The sequence below is a fragment of the Penicillium antarcticum genome, assembly GCF_028974205.1.
Source record: "Penicillium antarcticum strain IBT 31339 chromosome Unknown utg000008l_segment0_segment0, whole genome shotgun sequence".
Classification (NCBI taxonomy): Eukaryota; Fungi; Ascomycota; class Eurotiomycetes; order Eurotiales; family Aspergillaceae; genus Penicillium; species Penicillium antarcticum.
The window spans coordinates 582864-603605 of record NW_026695306.1 but is presented as its reverse complement, the minus strand read 5'-3'; the positions used below and the strand labels follow the sequence as shown (position 1 = coordinate 603605).

Sequence of the window (20742 nt, the reverse complement as noted above, 5' to 3'; positions counted from 1 at the left end):
CATGAATGACGATAAACGACCTGGTAGAAAGTGTCGTTTGAAATGACTATTCTCGCCACGGTCGTAGACTACTCTGGAGCAGAATGATACGTCTCATGTGCCACCTGTGCGAAATGAGGTATGCATGCCCCGCAGATAGGGCAGAGAACACCACTGCTAGCCAGCGGTTCATCTTCGTCGCCATCATCCCAGCCATCCTCGGCCTCGGCAGACTGTGGCTCAGTCCCAGGCGAACCGCCAATAGGAGCTCGGGAAGCCTGGACAGATACCGACGGGGATTCAGGTTCCTGAACCGTCCAGTCTTTAAGCACGGTCTCCTGCTGTCGAAACATCTTGCTAATGTCCCGTCCACTGCTTTGCTTCTGATCGCCGGCTGTCTCAACCATATTGGTTACCGCAACATTCATCAGACTGAGATTCCAACCGGCTTTTTCAGGGTGCAGTTTTCGGAACATAATCAAGAGGCTTTCTTTGACTAGTCTTTCAGCCAAGGCATCGATATTCTCATCCAGGCTGAACATGAAAGATGGCAAAGGTGCTGACCGGGAAATGCGATTGAAATTGTATGCACGGGTAGTGTCCATATCTGGCGGAGGCCTTGGCCGCGTCGATAGTCGCAGAGTACGAGGGTGAGCAAGCCATCTCCCTTGGGGAGTGCTCTCGTCACTCCTCTCAAGTAAATCTGTCCTAATGCGACGTATTAGGCTTCGTGAAAGTGTGACCAGCTCTCGCCTCACGCTCTCCAGGGTATCAAGCCGGCCGTAGGAATCTTCGATACTGATTTGGGTGGGCACGTCTCGGCCCTCGAGCACATCTGTATTGTCCACCCCGTGCAGAATGCTCCACATGCGCGTCCCGACCCCTTTCGCTGAGCCTGGTCCGCCAAGGATCTTTTCCAGCAAGGGTGGCCCCATTCCCGGGAGCTGGCGGATATCTCGGACAGTGATCTTCTCGTCCACGGATTCTGCCCCTGAGATATGAGCCTTCAGTCTCTCGGCAACCCGTGAGCCAATTCCAGGAATTTTCCGAATCTCATGGTCATCCATGAAATGGGTGACATTGCTGGGGTTATCCCCCGCCGCCGTGTATGGCGGCAGAAGTGTGGTTTGTCCGTTGGGTTTGTGGACATTGCCAACTAACTTTGCCAGCAGTTTAGATGTTGAAATTCCACCCGTAGCCGTGAAGCCAATCTCATGTTCCATATGACTTCTCAAGAACCATTGAAAATGAGAAGCAACAAGCAGCCTCATTTCTAGAGAAAATGGATCCTTTTGAGCTATAGGCGCAGCCTCTGTCGCCGGAAAGGTCAATCCCTGGTATCGAGTGGCATCATAAGCAAAGCCGACAGTAGGGTCTTTCCGATCAAGAACAAAAAACGAGTTCGACAAGTCATTCGGATTCAAGACGCCGGTGTTGTAATCAATCATTTCAGTGACATCTAGAAAAAGCTCATCAAACCCCAGCTTTTCAACACGTCCACCCCAAATGAAGGACCGAACAATTAAGTACAACTCCTTCGATGCATTCCTAAATTTGGTCAAGTCCTCGCCCAAGACAATGACCACATCGGGACAGATACGCTTGGCATCCTTGATGAGTTGCAATTTATGCAACCCCCGCCGTCGGGCTTCGTAGTTGCATGTTACGACAATCTGTTTCTGCTGAACAGCCAGTGGCAGAGATCTCAGTGCTGGCTGCTCAACCTCAAAGACTGATGCATAGAAGCAGTCATAATCCTAGACACGATGAGCTTGGCTCCGATGGCGAAAACAAAAACACTCACAAGGTGGAGAATGACCCGACCGTCGTTTCGTGGGGGTACAGCCATGGACCCTGAAATGATCTAGGTCCATCAGTGGAGTTATCGGATGGGCTGAGATGTGTCTGAGGCTGAACAGTTGCATTGTACTCAGCAGCTGTCGAGCCAGGAACAGGCCGCCACTGTGGCTAGTGGATGTGGCACGGGTGTTTGTGTGGCGCTTGCTTAAAATAGAAACTGGAGCTTTACGATAGTGTACATACATACCTGTTGGAGTCAATTTGTCATTTTTGGTCTTTTGGACAACTCAGTCTATGATACGTTGTATGGAGATGGGGACTTATATCGGTGTGGGTAAAATGTGAAAAGTTGTACTAAAAACACTTGCCCGCCGAGATCCTACTACCGATTTGCCAAGAAGTAGTGAATACATGGTCATTGAAAGGATATCTTGAGGGTACGACTGGTGAATAGTACGTGAAGCAACACATGTCCTAGAATGGTGGGAAAAACCAAAGAAGAAAAAGGACTCGCTACGCGAAGATGTTGTGCAATTCATGCTGTTGCGATCAGCAACCAATAACAAAGACATGTTTCATCCGCTTTGCCTAGGCGGATTCCAGGAAATCTCCGACAAAGAACCGCATAAGTTGGAGTTCATTGATAACATGGAGACCCCAGATCGCTTTCTTTCTCAGCTTCTTGTATCCAGCGCCATCATTGGGAATGACTGAGAAGCGCTGAAAAAGCTCTGGCCAACGGCTTTAGAAATATGCGATAAAATTTTGCGCTTTGGCATAATCCCAAATGAGATTGCCTGCAAAATTGAAACAACGGAGGTTATCAATGTCTTGATGGATTTCGGCACTAGGGGAACTTCCACGTGGTAGGGAGGCCCTCAATGCGACATCATGATGGAAACGGAATATAGATGTCTGCCTACAACCAGAACAACGTTAAGCAAAGCGAAGTCTAGGCTAATATAATGGTCAAATTCTAGGTGGAAGCACACACCAAGATTGTAAGCCCATTTAAACAACAATCTGTACTATACCATATTTAGCATATTCGCCACCGTTCGCAATGCAGGTAACCTACAGTCATGATCGCCAGACCCACCGATCTTTTAATAGAACGTGGATTGCAAGTACATGTCGATGCACGGAGGACAATGTCTCAAAGATAGATTAAGTTAAGTTAACTACAATACACTGGTGTGACTACTGTGACTGCACAGATTCAGCCAGATTCAGCCAGATTCAGCCAGATTTAGAGCGGCAAAGACATAGTCTGGTTGTGGCGTCGATAGTTCGGCCTCCACAAGAGTCTGGAATCATTCTGGAATCAGTAAATCTCTTTAGATGTAGATCTTAATATTAAAGTCCTCTCCATGAACACAGAGTTACTTTGACTCTTCGAAGTTACCTTACATCTCAGAATTTAGGGGTTGGAATGCAGTAGAGTGACATCCTGCATCTCCCATCACATCATAAAGTGCTGATCGCAAGCGCCAACCTCCTCTATTCTTAGTTCAACCCCGCCACTGGCTCTTTTTTCTTTCTTTTGACACTCTTGATCTTCTTGACAACTCTCCTTCATGCTGTAATCCATCATGTCTTGTCTATCGCCTCCGACAGACGCAACTACGATAACATCACGACCCAAACTCACCCTTCAAACCACTGCTCTCCCTCGCACATTTGGCAGCTCAACAACCGGCCTATCGTTCTCCTTCGCAGCGGCACCAACATCCTCTCCCACCGTCCGCAACACCTTCAAGAATGCCTACGATGTCGCATCCCCCTCCTCCGCCACCAGCTCTCCCGTGAAATCCTCCCGGTTCAACCCCAAACCGACCTCACCCTACGTCACCCACCCCAATAATGTCTTCAACTACCGCAATCCCTACCAACTCCCTCTTGGCGTCCGCAGCATCTTACGCAACTCCCCACTCGACTCAGCCTCAAGGCGCCGAGGCTCCATTTCTGCGGGCGGCAATGGACACAACGCAGGCACCCGCCGAGTCTTCTTCCCAGCAAAGAAACAAGTCAGCTACCGGTGCCCACTGGAAGAAGAGATCCGCACCGAACGCTACACGGCCCAACATCTAGATCTCCTCCGGGCGGAGACGGTCCAAAACGAGGCAGACAAGACCCCACTTGAAACCGGCCCCGGCCCCAGCCCCGAAAACGAAGACGAAAAAAATAGCGATTCGGATTCTAGTACGTCATTGTCCGAGAGCGCCTCGGGCGATGACACTAGCGCTGACGAAGGAGCGCGCGATAATAATATCTCACTCACGAAGGAGGAGCGCAAGAAACGGCGCACGCTTCGTATAGAGCGCCAGGTTCGGGCGGTAGCTTTGCTGGATGGGTTTGAGGCTGATCCGTATGCCGCGTCTACGCCCCAGACACCTCACCAAGGTCGATTAAAGCGCCGTCGGGAGTGGAAGTGGACTTTGGGTCCGGTGGGGAGTGACTCAAATCGGGCAGATGATTCTGTGCAATCTTTATCGCCCCCATCGGAGTTGGGGCTCTCTGAGACATCCGCTAACTCCGGTCATCAATAAATTTGCGACATGGGTTGTTTTCTTGGCTACCATTTTTTCCCTGATGCTTAATGGTGACGCACATATCATTTACGAATCATGTTTCTTGTCATATAGAGGCGCGGGTTGGTTTTCTGTTTTGGAGTGCATTTGCTCTCTTTGGCTAGGAGGTTTTTTTTAGCATTTGATGTTTCTTTAGTATTATATCCACGATCTTAAGGAACACGATTTCACCAGTCTCACATCTCTGCAAGAGTAAGACAAAACTACCCGACCATGGGTGAGATCTATAAGTGCCACAGTGGAAACAAACAAAACAACTCCACACTTATCCTGCTTTATGCCACCAGTCTCGAACGGGCTTTTCCAATCTTCGGATCCCATACCATCGTGTGTGCCATCTGCCAACACTATTAGTCTCTTCGAAGATGATAACATAAGATGTGTTAGTCGTCGGATCAAGCGCAAGAGCCTGCTAATGTCAGATTCCTCTCCCCACAATCAACCGGGAAACTTACCGCAATGCTTATATCGTGGTTATTTTCCAAGAATTTCGCAAGATGCTCATAGTGCCCGCACAGATTCCAAACAGATTTGATCCTCCGCATATCATCACGGCGCCCATAGGAAATCACATATGAGCCCCCGTACCCAAGAGCCAGATTTAAGATCGTCGACCCATCGTCTATGCTGCTGTACGTCCTGATCGCGTTTCTGTATTCGCTTTCTCCATGACAGGCCCAACTACCATCTTGCCACCGGGCGTAGTATGCATTGCCTGGTCCGAGAACGCACATCTCGAGTTTCTGGAAGCCTCGAGATGTGATCTGCTCGCCTAGATGTTCATACCGCTCTAGCAGGCCTTCGCTGGTGTCTATTTGATCATCAGAAATAATGAAGTGGTCATCCCTGGATTCATTTCTCACCCCAAGTCCCATCGTTGTAGCGGGCAATCCATGCTAATGCTCCTCCGTGGGATTCTCCGTCGCTGATGGCTGCTAGCATCCCTGATCCCTTTCGCATCCTTGGGACGGTCATCTGACTAGACAGTCACAATGAGTCAGTCACCGATCCAGACTCTTGTCGAAGCCCGGTGTGTCGATGAGGTATACTGTGCGGTCTGGTAGCTCGTAGGCGTAGACGTCGACGACGGATGCGCCTGCATCTTGTTAGATACTGTTGATATCTGATGTTCAGGGGTCGAGCTAGACTCACGGGCTCCTAGTGTGTGGCCGATTTCGACTCGCTTTCTTGCGCATAGTGAGATGAAGGAACTTTTACCGGATCCTGTTACTCCCATCACCGCGATAAAAACATCATTTGGCCTTGAGTCTGAGTTTTAGTATCATATAATTGAATACTTCCATTTCTGGATAAGAAGCTGCTTACCCTGGGGCGCGACCACCTCGAAAGTCCACTGATTGATATGGATTGCCATGCCTATTCCTACCTCTTATCACTATGAATCGAGTTAGTTGCTGGTCCTTGCAATGATAAGAGTCAAACCTACCAAGTGGTTCCATTAATTGCACAGTATAATTAATATGTCGATGTCGAAACTGAACAATTCTCAAAGATGCGATGAGATAAAATTCACTTCGTAGCCTTCTTTTGCCCAAATACCAGCCAGAGGAATTATACTAAGAGATTGAATCATTTCAAGCCTCACTGACAAGGCGAAATAACGCATGCTCGAGCCCCCTCATCCAGTTGCATTAGTTTAAACTGTCAAAGTGCACGACCTCGGAAATCACACTCCCGCGTTTATAGGATCTGCATGGCCCATCGGAGGCAGTTGAGAAATGTATAAAAAAGAAGTGAAGGAAAAGGTGAAAAAATAGAGGATAAGAGCACAAATAATGCATGAAATGACACCCTCACTTCAAGGATTCTGTAAAGCACTAGTCCATGCGTGACTGCGCCACTGCCAGCGATATCTCGCACCTAGGCGCCGAGGTAATGACAGTATCAATTGCGTAGACGCCACAAGGCCAAAGAGCCACTTAGCGCAGGAATTGATAGGCTGGTCTCTGTGGAAATAAGCCTCTTTGGATGAACAAATCAGCCCAGCAGGACGTTCGGGATTTAGAGCCTATTGTTGATATGATCGCCTTATCTTGACTTTGGGGAAGGGCGGAGCACTGAGGCTCAGCGGGTTGGACTTTGTGCTCATTTGCAACTTTCCTAGAAGGGTTGGGGCTTTCATATGAGGATTCACAATTTTTGAAAAGTCCAAACCGTATTTCTTGGGCACATTCACATCACCTTCCCACTCATCTTTGTTAATACCCGATATACGAATTCCAGCGGTCATGGATATCAAATCCGCAGCTGGGCAGTTGGCCGATCAGGCTCGGCGTTTCTCAGTATTTACCGGCCTCATCAAACCAGACCCAAACAACAGGTTCATCCTTGTGATGGGGATGACAGGGTCCGGCAAAAGCACCTTCATTTTTCGATGCACTGGGAAAGAGGTCACTGTTGGCCATGGCCTGTACTCCTGCAAGTGGAATGGCTCGCATGTTTGAGCTTCGATCGTTAATAAGAGACTCTAGGTACCGACTCAATAGATGTCTTTGACTTCAAAATGAATTACCTGCGGATCTACCTGATTGATACACCAGGCTTTAACGATACCGATCGCTCGGACATTGATACTCTAAGCATACTCGCCAGCTATCTCGGCGCATCATATGCAAACGGCGTGCGTATCCACGGCATCATAATGCTACATCCAATCAGCTGTAATCGGATGTCAGGGTCCACCCTGCGCAATATTGATATGATGAAAGCTATGTGTGGATATGACTGTTACGATAATCTTGCCATCGCCACGACCATGTGGCCTGAATCTACTACAGCTTTGTGTGGGGAGAAGCATGCGCTAAAGAAGCGACAGGCTGAGCTTGTGCGTGACCAGCGATTTTTTGGTGCTCTTGTCTCGCGTGGAGCGGCTGTTTTTCGTTATAACAAGAAAGGGATCAAAGATTCTATCGACGAGATAGATTCCGCGCGTGATATCGTGTCGTATCTCGTTGACCAGTCTGATCAACGGGCTCCGAAGGTACTTCGGCTTCAACGCGAGATCATTGAGGAACGAAAGGCTCTTGGTGAGACGGAGGCGGGTATTGCGGTTGCAAGAGATATGCATGAAGCTAGACGAGAATATGAAGAGGACCTGCATAGGATAGAGGCAGAGATGAAGCGGGAGCTGGCCAAGACGAATTCTGCATATGCCGCCAATCTAAAAGAGCTTAAGGATGATATTGAGAAACAGCTGAGGAAGTCTGAGCAAGAGAAACATACATTGAGAAATTCAATGCAAGATTTGCATCACAGGGAGGAGAAGATTTGGAAGGAAAGACTCGAGCAGATGGACAAGCAATTCCGGAAGCAGATTGCCGTCAAAGAAGACGAACTACGTGATACGGAGGCGCCTCTGGACGAAACTCGCAGGGATGTGGATCAACAAGCTCAAGATCTCCAGGTCAAAATTCTCGTTGAAGCAGAAGCAAAGAATTACGAGCAACAAATTGCCAAAACGAAAGAGAAGCTCGTGGAAAGAGAGAAGGAACTACGCAACAACGAAGAAAAAATGGAACAGGATCGCAGGGATGTTGCTCGGCGGCAAAGCCTTCAAGAGAAGGACTGTGCCTCACCTGGAGATATGCAACGTGAGATGATAGCCCGGGAAATTCGACATGAGCTTGCGGCAAAAGAGAAGAAGCTGCAATATATGGAGCAATTGTTCGAGGAAATGCGCAGAGATATGGCACGGCGGTCGAACAATAGTCACCAACGAGAGAGGAGTGGCCATGAAGTTGAACAACGCGAGACAGAAGTCAAGAATGCCCGCAAGGTTGAACAGGCTCAGGATGCTCATAAACAGTTCAATGGGCGGAAAGGCGAGCTTTTCAAGGGTGCGGTTGGTGGCGTTGCGTCTGGTGTGGCATCTGGTATGGTTGCTGAGAGGTAAGTGATATCTCATCCAAAAGGGCAATTGGAAAAAGGTACTAACGGGAAGTTAGCTGTTGCAGCAGGACTTGTGTGTACAGTAATGTGATCAGGCGAATTGTATCTATGTTGTATGACGGCTCGATATCTTTTATCAGAATCAGTTTTGTTCAAAGCTAAATGAAAATGACATTTTAATATACAGGAAAGTGAACTCGATAAAAAGTACCCCAAACTCCAGCCCCGAAACAAGTCATTCTTCGTTAAGTCTCCGTCTCAACATCAGGCTCGCGACCCGTGAGGTCGCCGGCACCGATCTTCTTCTTGATCTTCCGCAACGCAAACTTGGCCTCATCCTTAGCGAATGCAGCATTCCGAGCGGGGCGCCATTGCATCATACCACGCTGTTGCCGTTGCTCACTACGCTTGTTTGCCTTGTTGATCTGGCTGCTACTCATCGAAGAAGAAGCCCCGGCATTGCCCTTGCTGCTGCTGGCACTACCACTGAGAATTGAGGGTCCCTGGGACAAAGACGACTCCTGGCTCTCCGAGTCAGAGGTATCATCATCCGACGCGGGAGAGGTATGATCCTGTTCCTCAATATTTGGCTTAGAGGAAGGCTGTCCCTTCAATGGAGGTGGGGTGACAGGGTCGTGGGGAGGCGAGTCACGTCCTGGCTCGGCGACCTTGCGTCCGATAGAATCGGTGTACGCACGTGGGTCATGGCCAAAAGCACCACTCCAGTCTGAGCCATCGTTCGAAATCCACTTCCGACGCTCGGCGGGCGATGCCTGCTTCAATACGTCGCGTCCGTCGATCAGAGATTGTTCGTGCTTTTCTTGGACTTCGGCAGGTACTTCGATTTCGACGCTGCGAGAGCGGACACCCTGTGCCATGCACGCCTCCCAAGTCTCAAAGGTCTCGCGTGAATCATTGTCAACCACAAAGCGCTCGTGGGATTCATCGATCCCTGGGGAGAACTTGCAGCGGAACTGCAGACGTCCTACTTCAGTCAGGTCTTCGAGGCCTGGAACCTGCTTGGCACGCCAGTTCTGCTCAGTAACATAATTCTGAGTGAGACGGGCACCCATCTTGGTTGTCCAAATAGGAATGTCGATGTCGGTTTCTTCATTGTCGACGAGATGTTGGAGCCACAGGACGGCGTAGGCCACGGAGCCGCGCTTTCCCTGGCTATGGAATTCAAAGACGACAGGGGAACGGTAACGATGCTTGACTGGCATACGGAGCGAATCCCGGAATGTCTCATCAGAGGTGTCGAATGTAGCATCGCTTCCATCCAAGTGGCATTTGTGTCGTGGGATCTTGCCAGTGCTGCCACCGGTGCGCAACTTGATCTTAGTGTGTTTACCATAGTCCTTGGCAGTGACTTTCTGTCCGGCGAATTCAAAAGTTCCGACATCCCATCCAAGCATGTTGGGTGGGAGCTTGGTCTCAACGTGACGGAAGAGAATAGAGATACGGATACGCCCGAACCCGATACCTCCATCCAGTGGGTACCAACGGGTGACCTGGGAGCTAGTTTGGAGGATGTCGGAAAGTTTGATGGGAACAACACCCAGGATAGGATCATGTTCACGGTAGCGTTGATCCCGAACGGTCACAGTTACCACAGCAGAGCGCCAGTCACGAACAAAGCGCTCAGTACCAGCGTTGAAAATTGGCTTGGAACTCACAGCCTTGGCACGAGTGCGATAGACCTGGAATATTGGTAAGCATGTCAAGTCATATATGGCGAGCATCTATAATTACGTACCAATTGATCGTTCAGCAGAACCTTGCAGTAGCTGGTGGGCAGATCATCTCCCTGCTCTTCCGTGTTCTCGCCATAAGGCTTCGCAGGCTCATATTCCTTGCCTTTGCGGTTACCGTCACTACCCTTGATGTTCGCAATCTGAAGGTTCACAATCTGGTGCACAACAATGTGTGCGATACCACTGGGCCAGATAGGATCGGGTGGCGTGTGCATAACAGCATCTTCTTCTTCGTTATTGATAGCACCCTTCTCGTCTTCGAAGGTGGGATCACCCTTGAGATTCTCGGGTAGATCCTTCTTCTTACCATCGCTTCGGAGCTCGGGGCGCAGTTTGGGCTTCCCGAAGTATCCAACCTCCCAATGCAGCTGGCCAGGCATCTCACTGCCCTCGTCCATACCTTGAAGCTTCGATACCTGGGGGTACATCCGGCCGGGGTGCTGAATCATCTCACGAATTGGCAGCTCAATCTTTCCAACGATATCGTCCGCGGTGTTACGGTCCGAATCCCAAAGCTCGATGCTCAGGTTCTCGTTTGCCTTGATCAACTCAGGTGTCACGAGGAGAGCAGCAGTCTCTTCCCACATAGGGTTAAGGTCGTCCGTAATGACACGAGTACAATACATGGGCTTGCCATACTTTGAGAAGGAGAGGTTGATGTATGGGTCACTGCCACCGCCCTCGCTGCCACGGGTATCTTGCTTACTCAAACCGGCTGCGCGGTGAATGCGAATCCACATCACACCGAGAGCCAGAGTATCCTTGTGGATATCATCGCCCTTCAGCATCATACCAAGATCCATGGTCATGGACTTGGGAGCTGCGAACATGGCGCATGCAGTGCCAATGGCGGAGTTGACAAAGTTTGAGATGAGAGGGAGGTTGAGAACATTGACTCCCTTTCGCAGCATAGGCATACAGCCCGCCTTGACATGGGGAATACCGACCAAGGTGAAAGTAACATCCTTCATGAAGGGAGCTTCAGGCATCATTTGGAAGCGCATGCGGACGGTTCCGACTAACTCAATCAGCTCCACAAAGACAGGGAAAGGGACACCGAAGAGTCCTCGGATACCCAGATAGAATACAAGTTGCATGTGCATGTTGCGTGCCTTGGATGAGGCATTTTGGGAGGATGGCTTTGCATGGTAGGCGAAGGAGGCTTCCATGTTGTAATAACTGCCTCCTTCCTCCGCAGCAGCGGCCTCCTGTGGATCTTTGTTCTTCATGTTTTCTTCGTGGATGTTGTCCTTCAATTCTTGAACATGCTCATCGGGAAGAGCTCGCATGCTCAGGATCCGAAGTGGGTTGTTTCCTTGGTCGATTTCTGCGATTCGAACGTTCTCGACAACCTTGGGTGCAGACACTTGCATGATGTCTTCAATAGTGTCGGCCATGGGAGTCAGCATTTCTGGGTTAACCAATCCCCATACAACACCGAGGAAACTGTTCATCCACTCCACAGACTCGGGGAGCAGGTTCGCAGTAGCCTAATTGACTGTCAATACTATGGTTTCTGATAAGGCACAAATGAAGGAGAACTCACCATCTGACCACGGAGCTGCTCACTACTCCACTCCATATCTCGACCACTCCGGATAACTTCCTGCATCCATAACCACACGCCGCTCGTAACACAGAAGGCCAAGGGAACCAGTCCCCAAAGAGAACCTCCAAACGTCCGACCCAGAATAATGATGGCAACGGGAATTCCAATACAGAGTGCTGTAGCGCGTTTCTCAATATTATCAAACATAGGCTTGTAGGAGACTGTTGGTGTAGGGTGGAACAGAACGTTCGTCTTTTCTCCTCGAATGGGAACATCGGAGGTGGTGCCTTCAGCAATTGGATCGGGAGGAGCTGTAATATCTTGACTTTCTTTATATTCTGGAAGCTCTTGGTCGGCGCTAGTTTGGACTCCGTTCTATGTTTGTTAGTTTTGATGCCAATATTGTCATACCAGGGGGACTTACCGTAGGCTTTCCAATATTGGCGTTCGGGACAGTCAACTGTTAATCCATCAGTATAAAATATACAAAGCTGAAGAAGGTCCTGCTCATACCATAGGGTTTTTGACAGTATCCATAGATGTCTCATCTTGATCCTCCACACCGATATCCTTACCCGTAGTCGGATCGGTCACAGTGCGCACCTTGGCCTGTGAGACTTCGCGTGCCTTGTGAGCGACAACATCTCCATCTGTCGCCTCAGGCTTCTCCTCCGAATTCTCTGCTGCCTTTTTGCGAGCAGCTTCTTCCTTCTTGATCCGATTTTCTTCGTCAATTCTGTGATCCCGTTCCTTCTTCTCGGCGTCAATATTTTCCATGAAGTGGTGGATGGTGGGGATAGGATTGGCGCCACTCCAATGGTCTCCGACTCGCCGGCTCTGAGGAGCCTTCGATTCCTGGCCTGCCATGGTGGGCGGGCGTTCTGCGATGTGGATTTCGTCAGGTTGATCGTAGCTCAAGGGCGGGTAAATGTAAATGTTGGAGATGAGATGCCTTCAAAGCCAGCCCCTGGAGCCAGAGGAATAGATCAAAATAATTTGCAGAGGATGAATAACAAGACACAAGAGGGATGATGCGGGCCAGGAGCTTTCCCCAGGGCTACGTCATCGGTTCAACCCGGGAAATGGTATGACGATAGTAACAGCTCGACCGCCCATCTATTTGTGACTTGAGCTGAGATCGACTTTTTTACTCCACAATTGATTGGCCTGGCCAGGATTTGCTGTCTTTCTTTGTTAATTGAGTTGGCATCTAGTCTTGGCGTTGACCCCGATCCAGATGTTTTTTTAGCTTGCGGCCTAAAGATACTGGCTACTTTTCCCACATGAACGGATAATATATAAAACAGGCCATCTAATCTAGGAGGAGCTACATTCTTCTTAGTTCGAGTGCGCAAAAACCGATCGTCAATCGATGTGATAGCGCATCCTATGATGATGTCATAGGGGATCGTGATAATCAATGACTTCAATCATCCTCTGCCAAGGCGCCCCTTGCCAACTATAGAAGTATATCTTGAAACCAAATTGATTTTCTGAGCTAATAACTGTCTTTTGAGGTGTAAATCAACGGACTTGCGTCGAATGAGTCCCCATGTTTGTGTCTCGATCGATGCGAACCCAGCTATATGTATGAATCAGATCTCGTGGTCGCAGATCAATTGACCGACAAATAAACTATGCTGTGTGTTTTCCCTTATTTTGCTTGTGTGGCAGGGTGACTTGCTTTTATGAGGAGTCCAGTAAATCAAGATATCATTGATGTTGACACCGAAAGTCGGTCGTGTGGGCTGACCACCAGGCACCAACAAGCAAAACCAGAGTCAGGCTGCTCTGTAGGTATTTCTGAGTGGACGACTGGTTCAACTGAAAGTGATCTCCGATCCAAATGGCCATTCGAAAATCATCGACTTCAAGCAAATATGCAACCCCAGCTTCAGATTCCTGAAGTTGGTTGCTTTTCCTGGAACACACTCTTGATCGAAGTATAGGTGACCTTGACTGTTTATTTCACAATTGATTCACAGGGGTACTCTTGTCCGCATGACTCATTGCTTTTAACTTGCCATTTATAGATTGGGTAAGATCAGAGATTGTATCTGTATACTTATGGACAGGATGTATATATCTGTGGAGTTATATTGACCATTCCAAATATTTGAAAACACCAAGACCTTGATCCTACACTCTACTAGAAAAATATGCTAGCCTGTTTGATCTAAGGCATAAACAATCATTTATTCGTCAACAACTCAGACATTGATGTTTTCCCTCGTTTGCACCTGATGGGCGGAGCACTGAGACGCGACCAATTAGAGTTTCCGAAATGCGTGGTTGACACATGTCTGATCAGGGAGAATGTGGGGAGCTAGCCACATTGGGTGCCCGCACGCCCTATATCAAGCCAGTGTCTGCCTTAAGCACGGGGCGTAACTCGTGATTAAGTCGAATGACTCGGGATCCAAATAAGGTTTGGGGCACTATTGGCGTTGTTTTGGTTGAGTCACAACAAGCCCCGATGAAAAAGCAGTGTATATAGAGATAGAGACAGCTCGTAATGTGTAAACACTTGCAAGCGTGCGATTTTTTCTGCTGCGCATCTGAATATGACCACAGTCGATCGATAACCCTTCACAATGAGCGGCACCAATGGATCTCTACCTCCATACCAAGCCAATGATCCATTGACAGCTGGGACGGTAGCAACACCAAAAGCGAAATCGGTTCTCTATCTTATCAATCGTCCAATAAACGACTATCAAGTGATTTCTGAAGATCAAAAACTCGCGTTCTACATTGAAGTCCACAAAAATCAGATCACAAAACCAGAACTCACCATATACAAGGGCAACAGAATGCCCGGACGAGAGATCGCTGAGTGCAGATATGGAGCGAAGACAAGCTCTATCGAGTGTGATACCGCATTTTTCAAAGCGCCAAATAAGTCACATCAATCTCATAGGAAGATGCTTGTTGCATGGTGGTCCAAATCGACTTGCGATGCCCCTAGCGAAGTGCAATATCGCTTCGCGGCGATGATCGAACCCCCTCCAGGGATAAATGACGAGCATTCCACAACAAAAATATCACACTCCTTCAAGTGGATCAAAACTTCAAGCCTTGTTTTGTTGGACGAAGAGACGGGTAACGCCGTTGCTGTTGTTCATGAGAAGACGTCTGATTCAATTACTTGTGGTATACTGGAGATGGTTGCTTCATATGGTGATGAGTTTAACCTGATAGCCTTGAGCAGCTTTGTTGCACTTTTCGACAAGCAAAGGAGAGATAAGAGCCTTCACACTGAAGGCCAAGAGGAAAAGCTGCGTGGGAAGCTTAGCCGGTTGATAGATGGTTGGAAGAAGGATTGATGTTGAATCATTGTGAATTAGTTTCTATTTGGGATGGTCTTCAAATAGGAGCTGACGATAAGAAAAGAGATACAGGAAAGGGGTACACGAAAAACAAATGTACAATATCATGTTTACCTTCAAAGGCGACTAATATGCCAATATTTGAAGAGTGACGGGGCATAGTGCCTTAAAAGACCCAGGAAAGATTATTGAATGCACCTCGAGATTAATTTTGAATAGCGCTAGTGTTTCATTTCAACTCCCACGAACTAGTGCCTCCCCAATCATCTAAGATTCAAGATATCCCAACAAGAAAATGCCAAGAGATAACCGCCGAAGTATTTCAATGTTTCAGACCACGAGATATAAAGGTGGAAGACACACAAAATTGGTGAGGACAAGGGGAGCTTTAGTTCGGATATAGCTCATGCCCCAGTCATCGCTAAAGAAACCCATGCAATGTGGTTGCAAGTTGAATTCAGAATTTAGAGCCCAGAATTCGGCGGTTGGGTCTAAAACAGAACTGTGACTTGACCAGGCGTCCAGATTCGTCGACTGGGCTAGCGGATCATCTAGAATGAGACTCATCCACGCCGACGATGGAACCTGTGAGTCAACATTCGGCTTAGGCATTGTCATTGGAGGCGGAGGTGCATTGAGGCTTTGCGGCAGGGGTCAGTGGTATGCGACGTTCGAGGTAGATCGTTCCAAAATAAGCAATGGCATACCTGGCTGGGTCGTTCATCCTCAGAAGCATTTGGGTCAACTGAAGGATATCCCGGATGGCCGTTCCCTTTCGCTACCTCTCTGAGGGTTTGTAAATATGGAACCCTCAACTTGCAATTCTTTCTGTAGGGTCGTTGTTTGACAGATCCTCTAAACAGGCCATAACCCTATCAACAGCGTAAGAGTTGTCTGGGTGCTAATTCTGTCGGCCGGAGTGAACTGGATTTGGGAGGCCTGTGGAACGCAAGAATCTGACAGATTTCCAAGACACGGTGATTCAATAGCCAAGCACTTCTCATATTTCCTCCCATCATCCATATTTCACAGTACAGACACAAAGCTTCAATTCCATCAATGTTGAACAAAATGGTGTCGCCAGCAATTAACAATCCTGCCACCAGGGACAAGGTTTTTTCGACATTAACTTTTGGTGTTGATGAGAGGCCGAGACCTGCAAGATTATAGCCCGAAGGCAGTAGTTGGAGGCGCGCGATATAGAGGCAGGGTTTTGTTATCAAATCCGGGTGAGTCTTGGAAAGGGTATACACGGGATTTGGGTTTAAATAGGTCCGCGCATTCCTCGAAGAGCTTGGGCCGGGTAACCCACCAGACAATCTTATCAGTATCAGAAATAAGTCGAAGAGTATTGGGAGATGGCACGAGGAATATGAGCTTTCGACAAATAATTGACAATTCCCGGTTGGTCGGACTAGGTTTGGTGGACGGGGGTGAGACAGCATCTGTTTGGCGAAATTCGAGCTAAGTAGAAAAGTCAGCGCAAGTCTTGCAAGATAAAAATAATAAGTCCTATCCTATACTGGGATACAGATCTTGTAGTTACTGAACAAGGAGAAGATTGGGGCATTATCCTGGATGGGAACCATGGCCCGAGGAGTCGTAATTGAACTGATAGTTGCGTCTTCCAGCTTCGGATCGAAGACATCAGAAGAGTCCACTCGCAGTAAGAGTTTCTCAAAGATGGATTCCACACGAACCATTCAATTATTCAGTGAGATACAGTCAACGTCGGGAGATTTCTGGGTTTCAGAGAGATCTTGGCTACGACAGACAGAGCCAGGCAAGACACTCTGGGGTCGCCATCAGAAACAAAGCTGCATTGCACTTTACTATGTTTATCCGGAGACTCGTCAGATGAACCTTACCGATGTCAAGGAGCTCTATATACTCCCAAAAACTGCGGGTCTCTTTCGGATCTTCTTCCGCGGTAGATCATCGGGCCGAAGTGGATCACGATCACAGGAAGCTGAATGGGGAGCTGAATCCATAGGTCAATAGGTCAAGTCACAGAGAATGCATATATATATCAATCAAGATGTTCTCAGCTATACAGAACAGAGGGAGTAGAGTAAAAGAGTCGGGAACTAGGGTCAACCGCCGAACCTTGACGTTCGTTGGGATGACCTGAACGCCTCCCCGGTTTGTACTACCGGATTGTCATGATCCTTGTTCAATGACACGATGAGGCATGGGAATTTTGATCATCGTGATCCTGTTCATTGACAGCTCATCATGGCATGTTCCAAACGCCACACTAAAGATATGTGAACAGGCGCAGGCTAGGGACCAATTTCCAATATTGGTAGATGCATGTCGTAATTATCTCTCCCACCAGAAAAGGGAGAGAAGAAAACTTCACGATATTCAAATGACATTCAATGATATCCCCAAAGAATCATGCAAAGGCATTACATCCTTATTGGTTCGCTTGGACTCCTGGCCTGGTAATATGTCAGTAGAGAAAATGCGTTTCTTAGTGTTAATGATGGGTGCCGTAGATCAGGTTGTGCGAGATGGCTGACCAGCTGATATTTGATTTTAGGAAATTGCAAGTCTCAGCAAAATAAACTAAAAGGAAGCTTGAGTGAGATGGAAGAGAGACAGATAGTCATAATAGGGTAGATGAGGTTCAGAGTCAAAGTTTCGGCAGAGAAAGTTTAACTGCTCCCTGAGGAAGTATCGAAGACACCATCTTTTCCCTCAAAGGTAAAGCTCGTCGAGTGGAATCCGCAAAAGGAATTAGTAGCCTGCATAACGTTCAAAGAAAGCTGATAAAACATTAGGGAGTTGTACTGTTCTTGCTACACAACATTTTTGACCATTTCAACTGCCTCAGCTTGTGGTTGTTCAAAGATGGTGGCTTAATCATGTAAGGCTGCGAAAGGAGCATGTTGTGCTTAGATTGATAATGAAAGTCATCTATAGCTTCCATTGACTTTCAAGTCTGTCTTCTGTTTGCCTCCATCTACCCGGTCATCTATAGTAGTATCTTTTTATTCTATTAAGATATTTTTACTCCTCCGACCTCGACTCAGGGTCCTTGTCTTGGCGCCACATTCCGCACAGTAACAACAGGAATGGAATAGTACCAAGCAGAATGAAGGCAACAAGGGTAAATGCCCAGCCACGACCCATTGCACTTAACATTGGATCAATTGCAGCAGATGCACCAGCAGAGAAGAACGATCGGACCATATTGTTAGCGGCGGTCGCAGCGGCGGGGTTTGATGTGTGCAGATCGACCAAAAGGGTAGAAGTGGAAATAAATCCACCTGTCTGACCGACTCCGACGAAGAAAAGAAGAACTTCAGGGGCTGCCAAGGGCTCGCCATACTTGAGCACCCATCCGAAGGCCAGCACGGTCACACTTCCTAGGACAACAAGTGGGATGGTGACCATGCTTCGAGCCTTCTCGACTGGGACCTGATCCTCCGATGTCTGCCCGGGGGTAGATTCGACGGCCCTTTTCGAGCCCATGCGACGATAATTCCAGTCGAGTAGTCTGCCTGTCACAACTGAGGCCACGATGGATCCAGTGCCTAGCGTGATATAACAGAGACCGATCTCAAGCTCATCCAGACCATATTGTGCGGTGTATATCTCCGTGATGGACGACAGAACAGTCATGTTTCCACCCATTATAACCCCGGTGACCAGCAGGATAATGATAGAGTTAACATGGCACACAAGTTTGAGAGGCTTGAGTGGATTAGGGAATTGAAGCTTGTGCTCGATTTTCTTGTCCGAGTCATTGCTATCTGGACGTTCATCGGAGGCCTTAGAAGATGCGGCATCTTTACTTGAGCCCCGGCGATAGAAATATTGAATGCATGGTCGATTCCATGGCTGTGCTGGGACAGAACCATCGCCGACGACATTTCGCGCTGTCTCGGGGAGGAACATCACAAGAGGGAGCAAAAAGACACCAGAAGCGATGGTCAGAAACCAGAATATAGATCGCCAGCCCAGATATTGAGCCAGCAGACCACCTATAATGGGTCCGATTGCAGGTCCCATAAAGTTCCCTGCCATGACGAAACCCATCATCGATCCTCGCTCTTTTTTGGTGCTAATATCGGCAACGGTGGCTGCAGATAGCGCAACGCTACTGCTAATACCGGAGCTCTGCAAGCATCGTAGCACAATGAGAGCAGCATAGCTGTCTTGTAAAGCGAGACCAATGTTTGAGGCGATGTAAATAATGAAGCAAATAATATACGCGGGTCGACGGCCTGTTCTGTCTGCAAAGTCGCCAATAAACATGGGAGCAATGCCTTGAAAGATCTACCCGGGCGAAACGAGTCGTTAGCTTTTATTTGCAAATATCAAAATGTTTTATAGGGCCTACATACCATGTAACTCGTGACAGTCAGGTTGATCAGGGAGGCAGACACATTCAGATCATCAGCTAACGTATTCAGGGCCGGGAAGTAAATCTGCGCTGATAGAGACGAGAATAGGCCAGCTCCAGCCGCTGTAGAGACAATGTATCTCTTTTTTCCTTTGCTAAAACAGCTGTATGGTCGGGGAATCTCTGAAAGAGTCGTGTCTGAATTCATTGTCAACCGAATGGATTGCGATGTGGCACACAGACTGGAAAAGAGTGAACCGGGAAATTTCTATGGCAATTAGGTTCCTGTGCCCCTTTTTCCATCTTCCATTTGTTCTTCGTGAAAAATACGTCGGAAAAAAAAAAAGAAAACATCAGAAGGGGAAAGGAAAACGCTGACGTAGAATTCGGCCTAACGGTTCCACTACAATAGTTAGAAAGATGTTGATGATGTGATTTTCACAAAGTCCCGACATAGTGATCGACAACGTGCTCAAAAATTATCCAGACAGGAGAAAATCATTACTCCCAGAATGTTGGTTAGCCGCGGTTAAACTACAGCGTGCGCGTCTTTCGGCACGGAGACGGGCTTACGGAGACATCGGGATCTCGTTGGACTCGGTTGGTGTCAGCCGCTAGAGCATGGAGATCTGCAGGGCCGTCATCGGGGGACCCTGAAGACTCGTGGCTGGGAGGGCCTGATATTAGTGGCCCACTTGATGCTTGTTCCGCCCTGATCTACCCGCCTCATTGCTTGTACTATGTAGTGCAATATTCTAGCACCGACTTTATATAATGATTATCAGATCGATTGATAAAAGCTCACCGTTCGGCCCACACTTTCCCTGCACTAAGCCAGATGAGCTAATAAGTGCTAGACCCCTGCCATGCACCAATCAGCCTCAACGCCCATCGTATACCGCATACATTTCCCATGAAGGAAAAAAGCCTGAAGACCCCATTGGCAAACAAGGTAAAAGTTTGCATCAAACTCAAAATTTGCGCTCCTGATCGTTGATTATGTGCTTTATCATATGATCGACTCATTTTCTCGGTGATCTGCGAATCAATTGTGTAATGAATTCTTAGTATATAGCCAATAAGTCCCCTGAATAGAAACTGTCTCAACGCAACTTCGACGTTTTGGGAATGATCCGCACTCATTCATTCTACGGAAACACAATTGTAACAGCGTATCAGATCACGCCATGAAGATCGTGGACTCATCTGCTGCCATAGACCTGCGACAGCCGACACGTGAAGAACACTCAGGGTTCTCGCCAAGAGGATTGGCATGACGCAAGCCTCTATAAAGCTTCATTGTGACGATCTTTGCTATGTTCGAGGTATAGCGAGAGTTGGCAAGAGATTGCGGGACTAATTGTTGCCTTCGGTTCCCAACAATATTATACGGAGCTGAATGTTCGTATAGATCCATTGCTCCACGGCGAGAAATACTTAAACCGACATCTCTCCTCCAATCTATTCAGGCAGACAA

At 48.1% G+C, this 20742-nt stretch overlaps 7 protein-coding genes across 7 annotated transcripts; 3 read left to right on the top strand and 4 right to left on the bottom strand.

Annotated features, from left to right (window-relative positions):
* Positions 1 to 68: 68 nt before the first annotated feature.
* N7508_007763 (putative DNA polymerase iota) lies at positions 69 to 1828 on the bottom strand (the record flags this gene model as incomplete). Its single annotated transcript, XM_058465827.1, has 2 exons — positions 69 to 1736; positions 1784 to 1828. 2 exons carry the CDS (start codon positions 1826 to 1828, stop codon positions 69 to 71), a joined length of 1713 nt encoding a protein of 570 aa, XP_058317155.1.
* Positions 1829 to 3371: 1543 nt separating this feature from the next.
* On the top strand, positions 3372 to 4328 carry N7508_007762 (uncharacterized protein; the record flags this gene model as incomplete). Its single annotated transcript, XM_058465826.1, has 1 exon — positions 3372 to 4328. One exon carries the CDS (start codon positions 3372 to 3374, stop codon positions 4326 to 4328), a length of 957 nt encoding a protein of 318 aa, XP_058317154.1.
* A 307-nt stretch (positions 4329 to 4635) lies between these two features.
* Positions 4636 to 5830, bottom strand: N7508_007761 (uncharacterized protein; the record flags this gene model as incomplete). Its single annotated transcript, XM_058465825.1, has 7 exons — positions 4636 to 4779; positions 4826 to 5181; positions 5234 to 5331; positions 5376 to 5466; positions 5523 to 5632; positions 5697 to 5766; positions 5818 to 5830. The coding sequence occupies 7 exons, from the start codon at positions 5828 to 5830 to the stop codon at positions 4636 to 4638; spliced, it is 882 nt and encodes a 293-aa protein (XP_058317153.1).
* Positions 5831 to 6894: 1064 nt separating this feature from the next.
* Positions 6895 to 8283, top strand: N7508_007760 (uncharacterized protein; the record flags this gene model as incomplete). The annotated part of the gene is made up of 1 exon (XM_058465824.1): positions 6895 to 8283. One exon carries the CDS (start codon positions 6895 to 6897, stop codon positions 8281 to 8283), a length of 1389 nt encoding a protein of 462 aa, XP_058317152.1.
* A 241-nt stretch (positions 8284 to 8524) lies between these two features.
* On the bottom strand, positions 8525 to 12449 carry N7508_007759 (C2 domain protein; the record flags this gene model as incomplete). The annotated part of the gene is made up of 5 exons (XM_058465823.1): positions 8525 to 9979; positions 10036 to 11523; positions 11580 to 11957; positions 12007 to 12042; positions 12096 to 12449. 5 exons carry the CDS (start codon positions 12447 to 12449, stop codon positions 8525 to 8527), a joined length of 3711 nt encoding a protein of 1236 aa, XP_058317151.1.
* Positions 12450 to 14176: 1727 nt separating this feature from the next.
* On the top strand, positions 14177 to 14908 carry N7508_007758 (uncharacterized protein; the record flags this gene model as incomplete). The annotated part of the gene is made up of 1 exon (XM_058465822.1): positions 14177 to 14908. The coding sequence occupies one exon, from the start codon at positions 14177 to 14179 to the stop codon at positions 14906 to 14908; it is 732 nt and encodes a 243-aa protein (XP_058317150.1).
* A 3018-nt stretch (positions 14909 to 17926) lies between these two features.
* N7508_007757 (uncharacterized protein) lies at positions 17927 to 19473 on the bottom strand (the record flags this gene model as incomplete). Its single annotated transcript, XM_058465821.1, has 2 exons — positions 17927 to 19198; positions 19267 to 19473. 2 exons carry the CDS (start codon positions 19471 to 19473, stop codon positions 17927 to 17929), a joined length of 1479 nt encoding a protein of 492 aa, XP_058317149.1.
* Positions 19474 to 20742: the final 1269 nt, after the last annotated feature.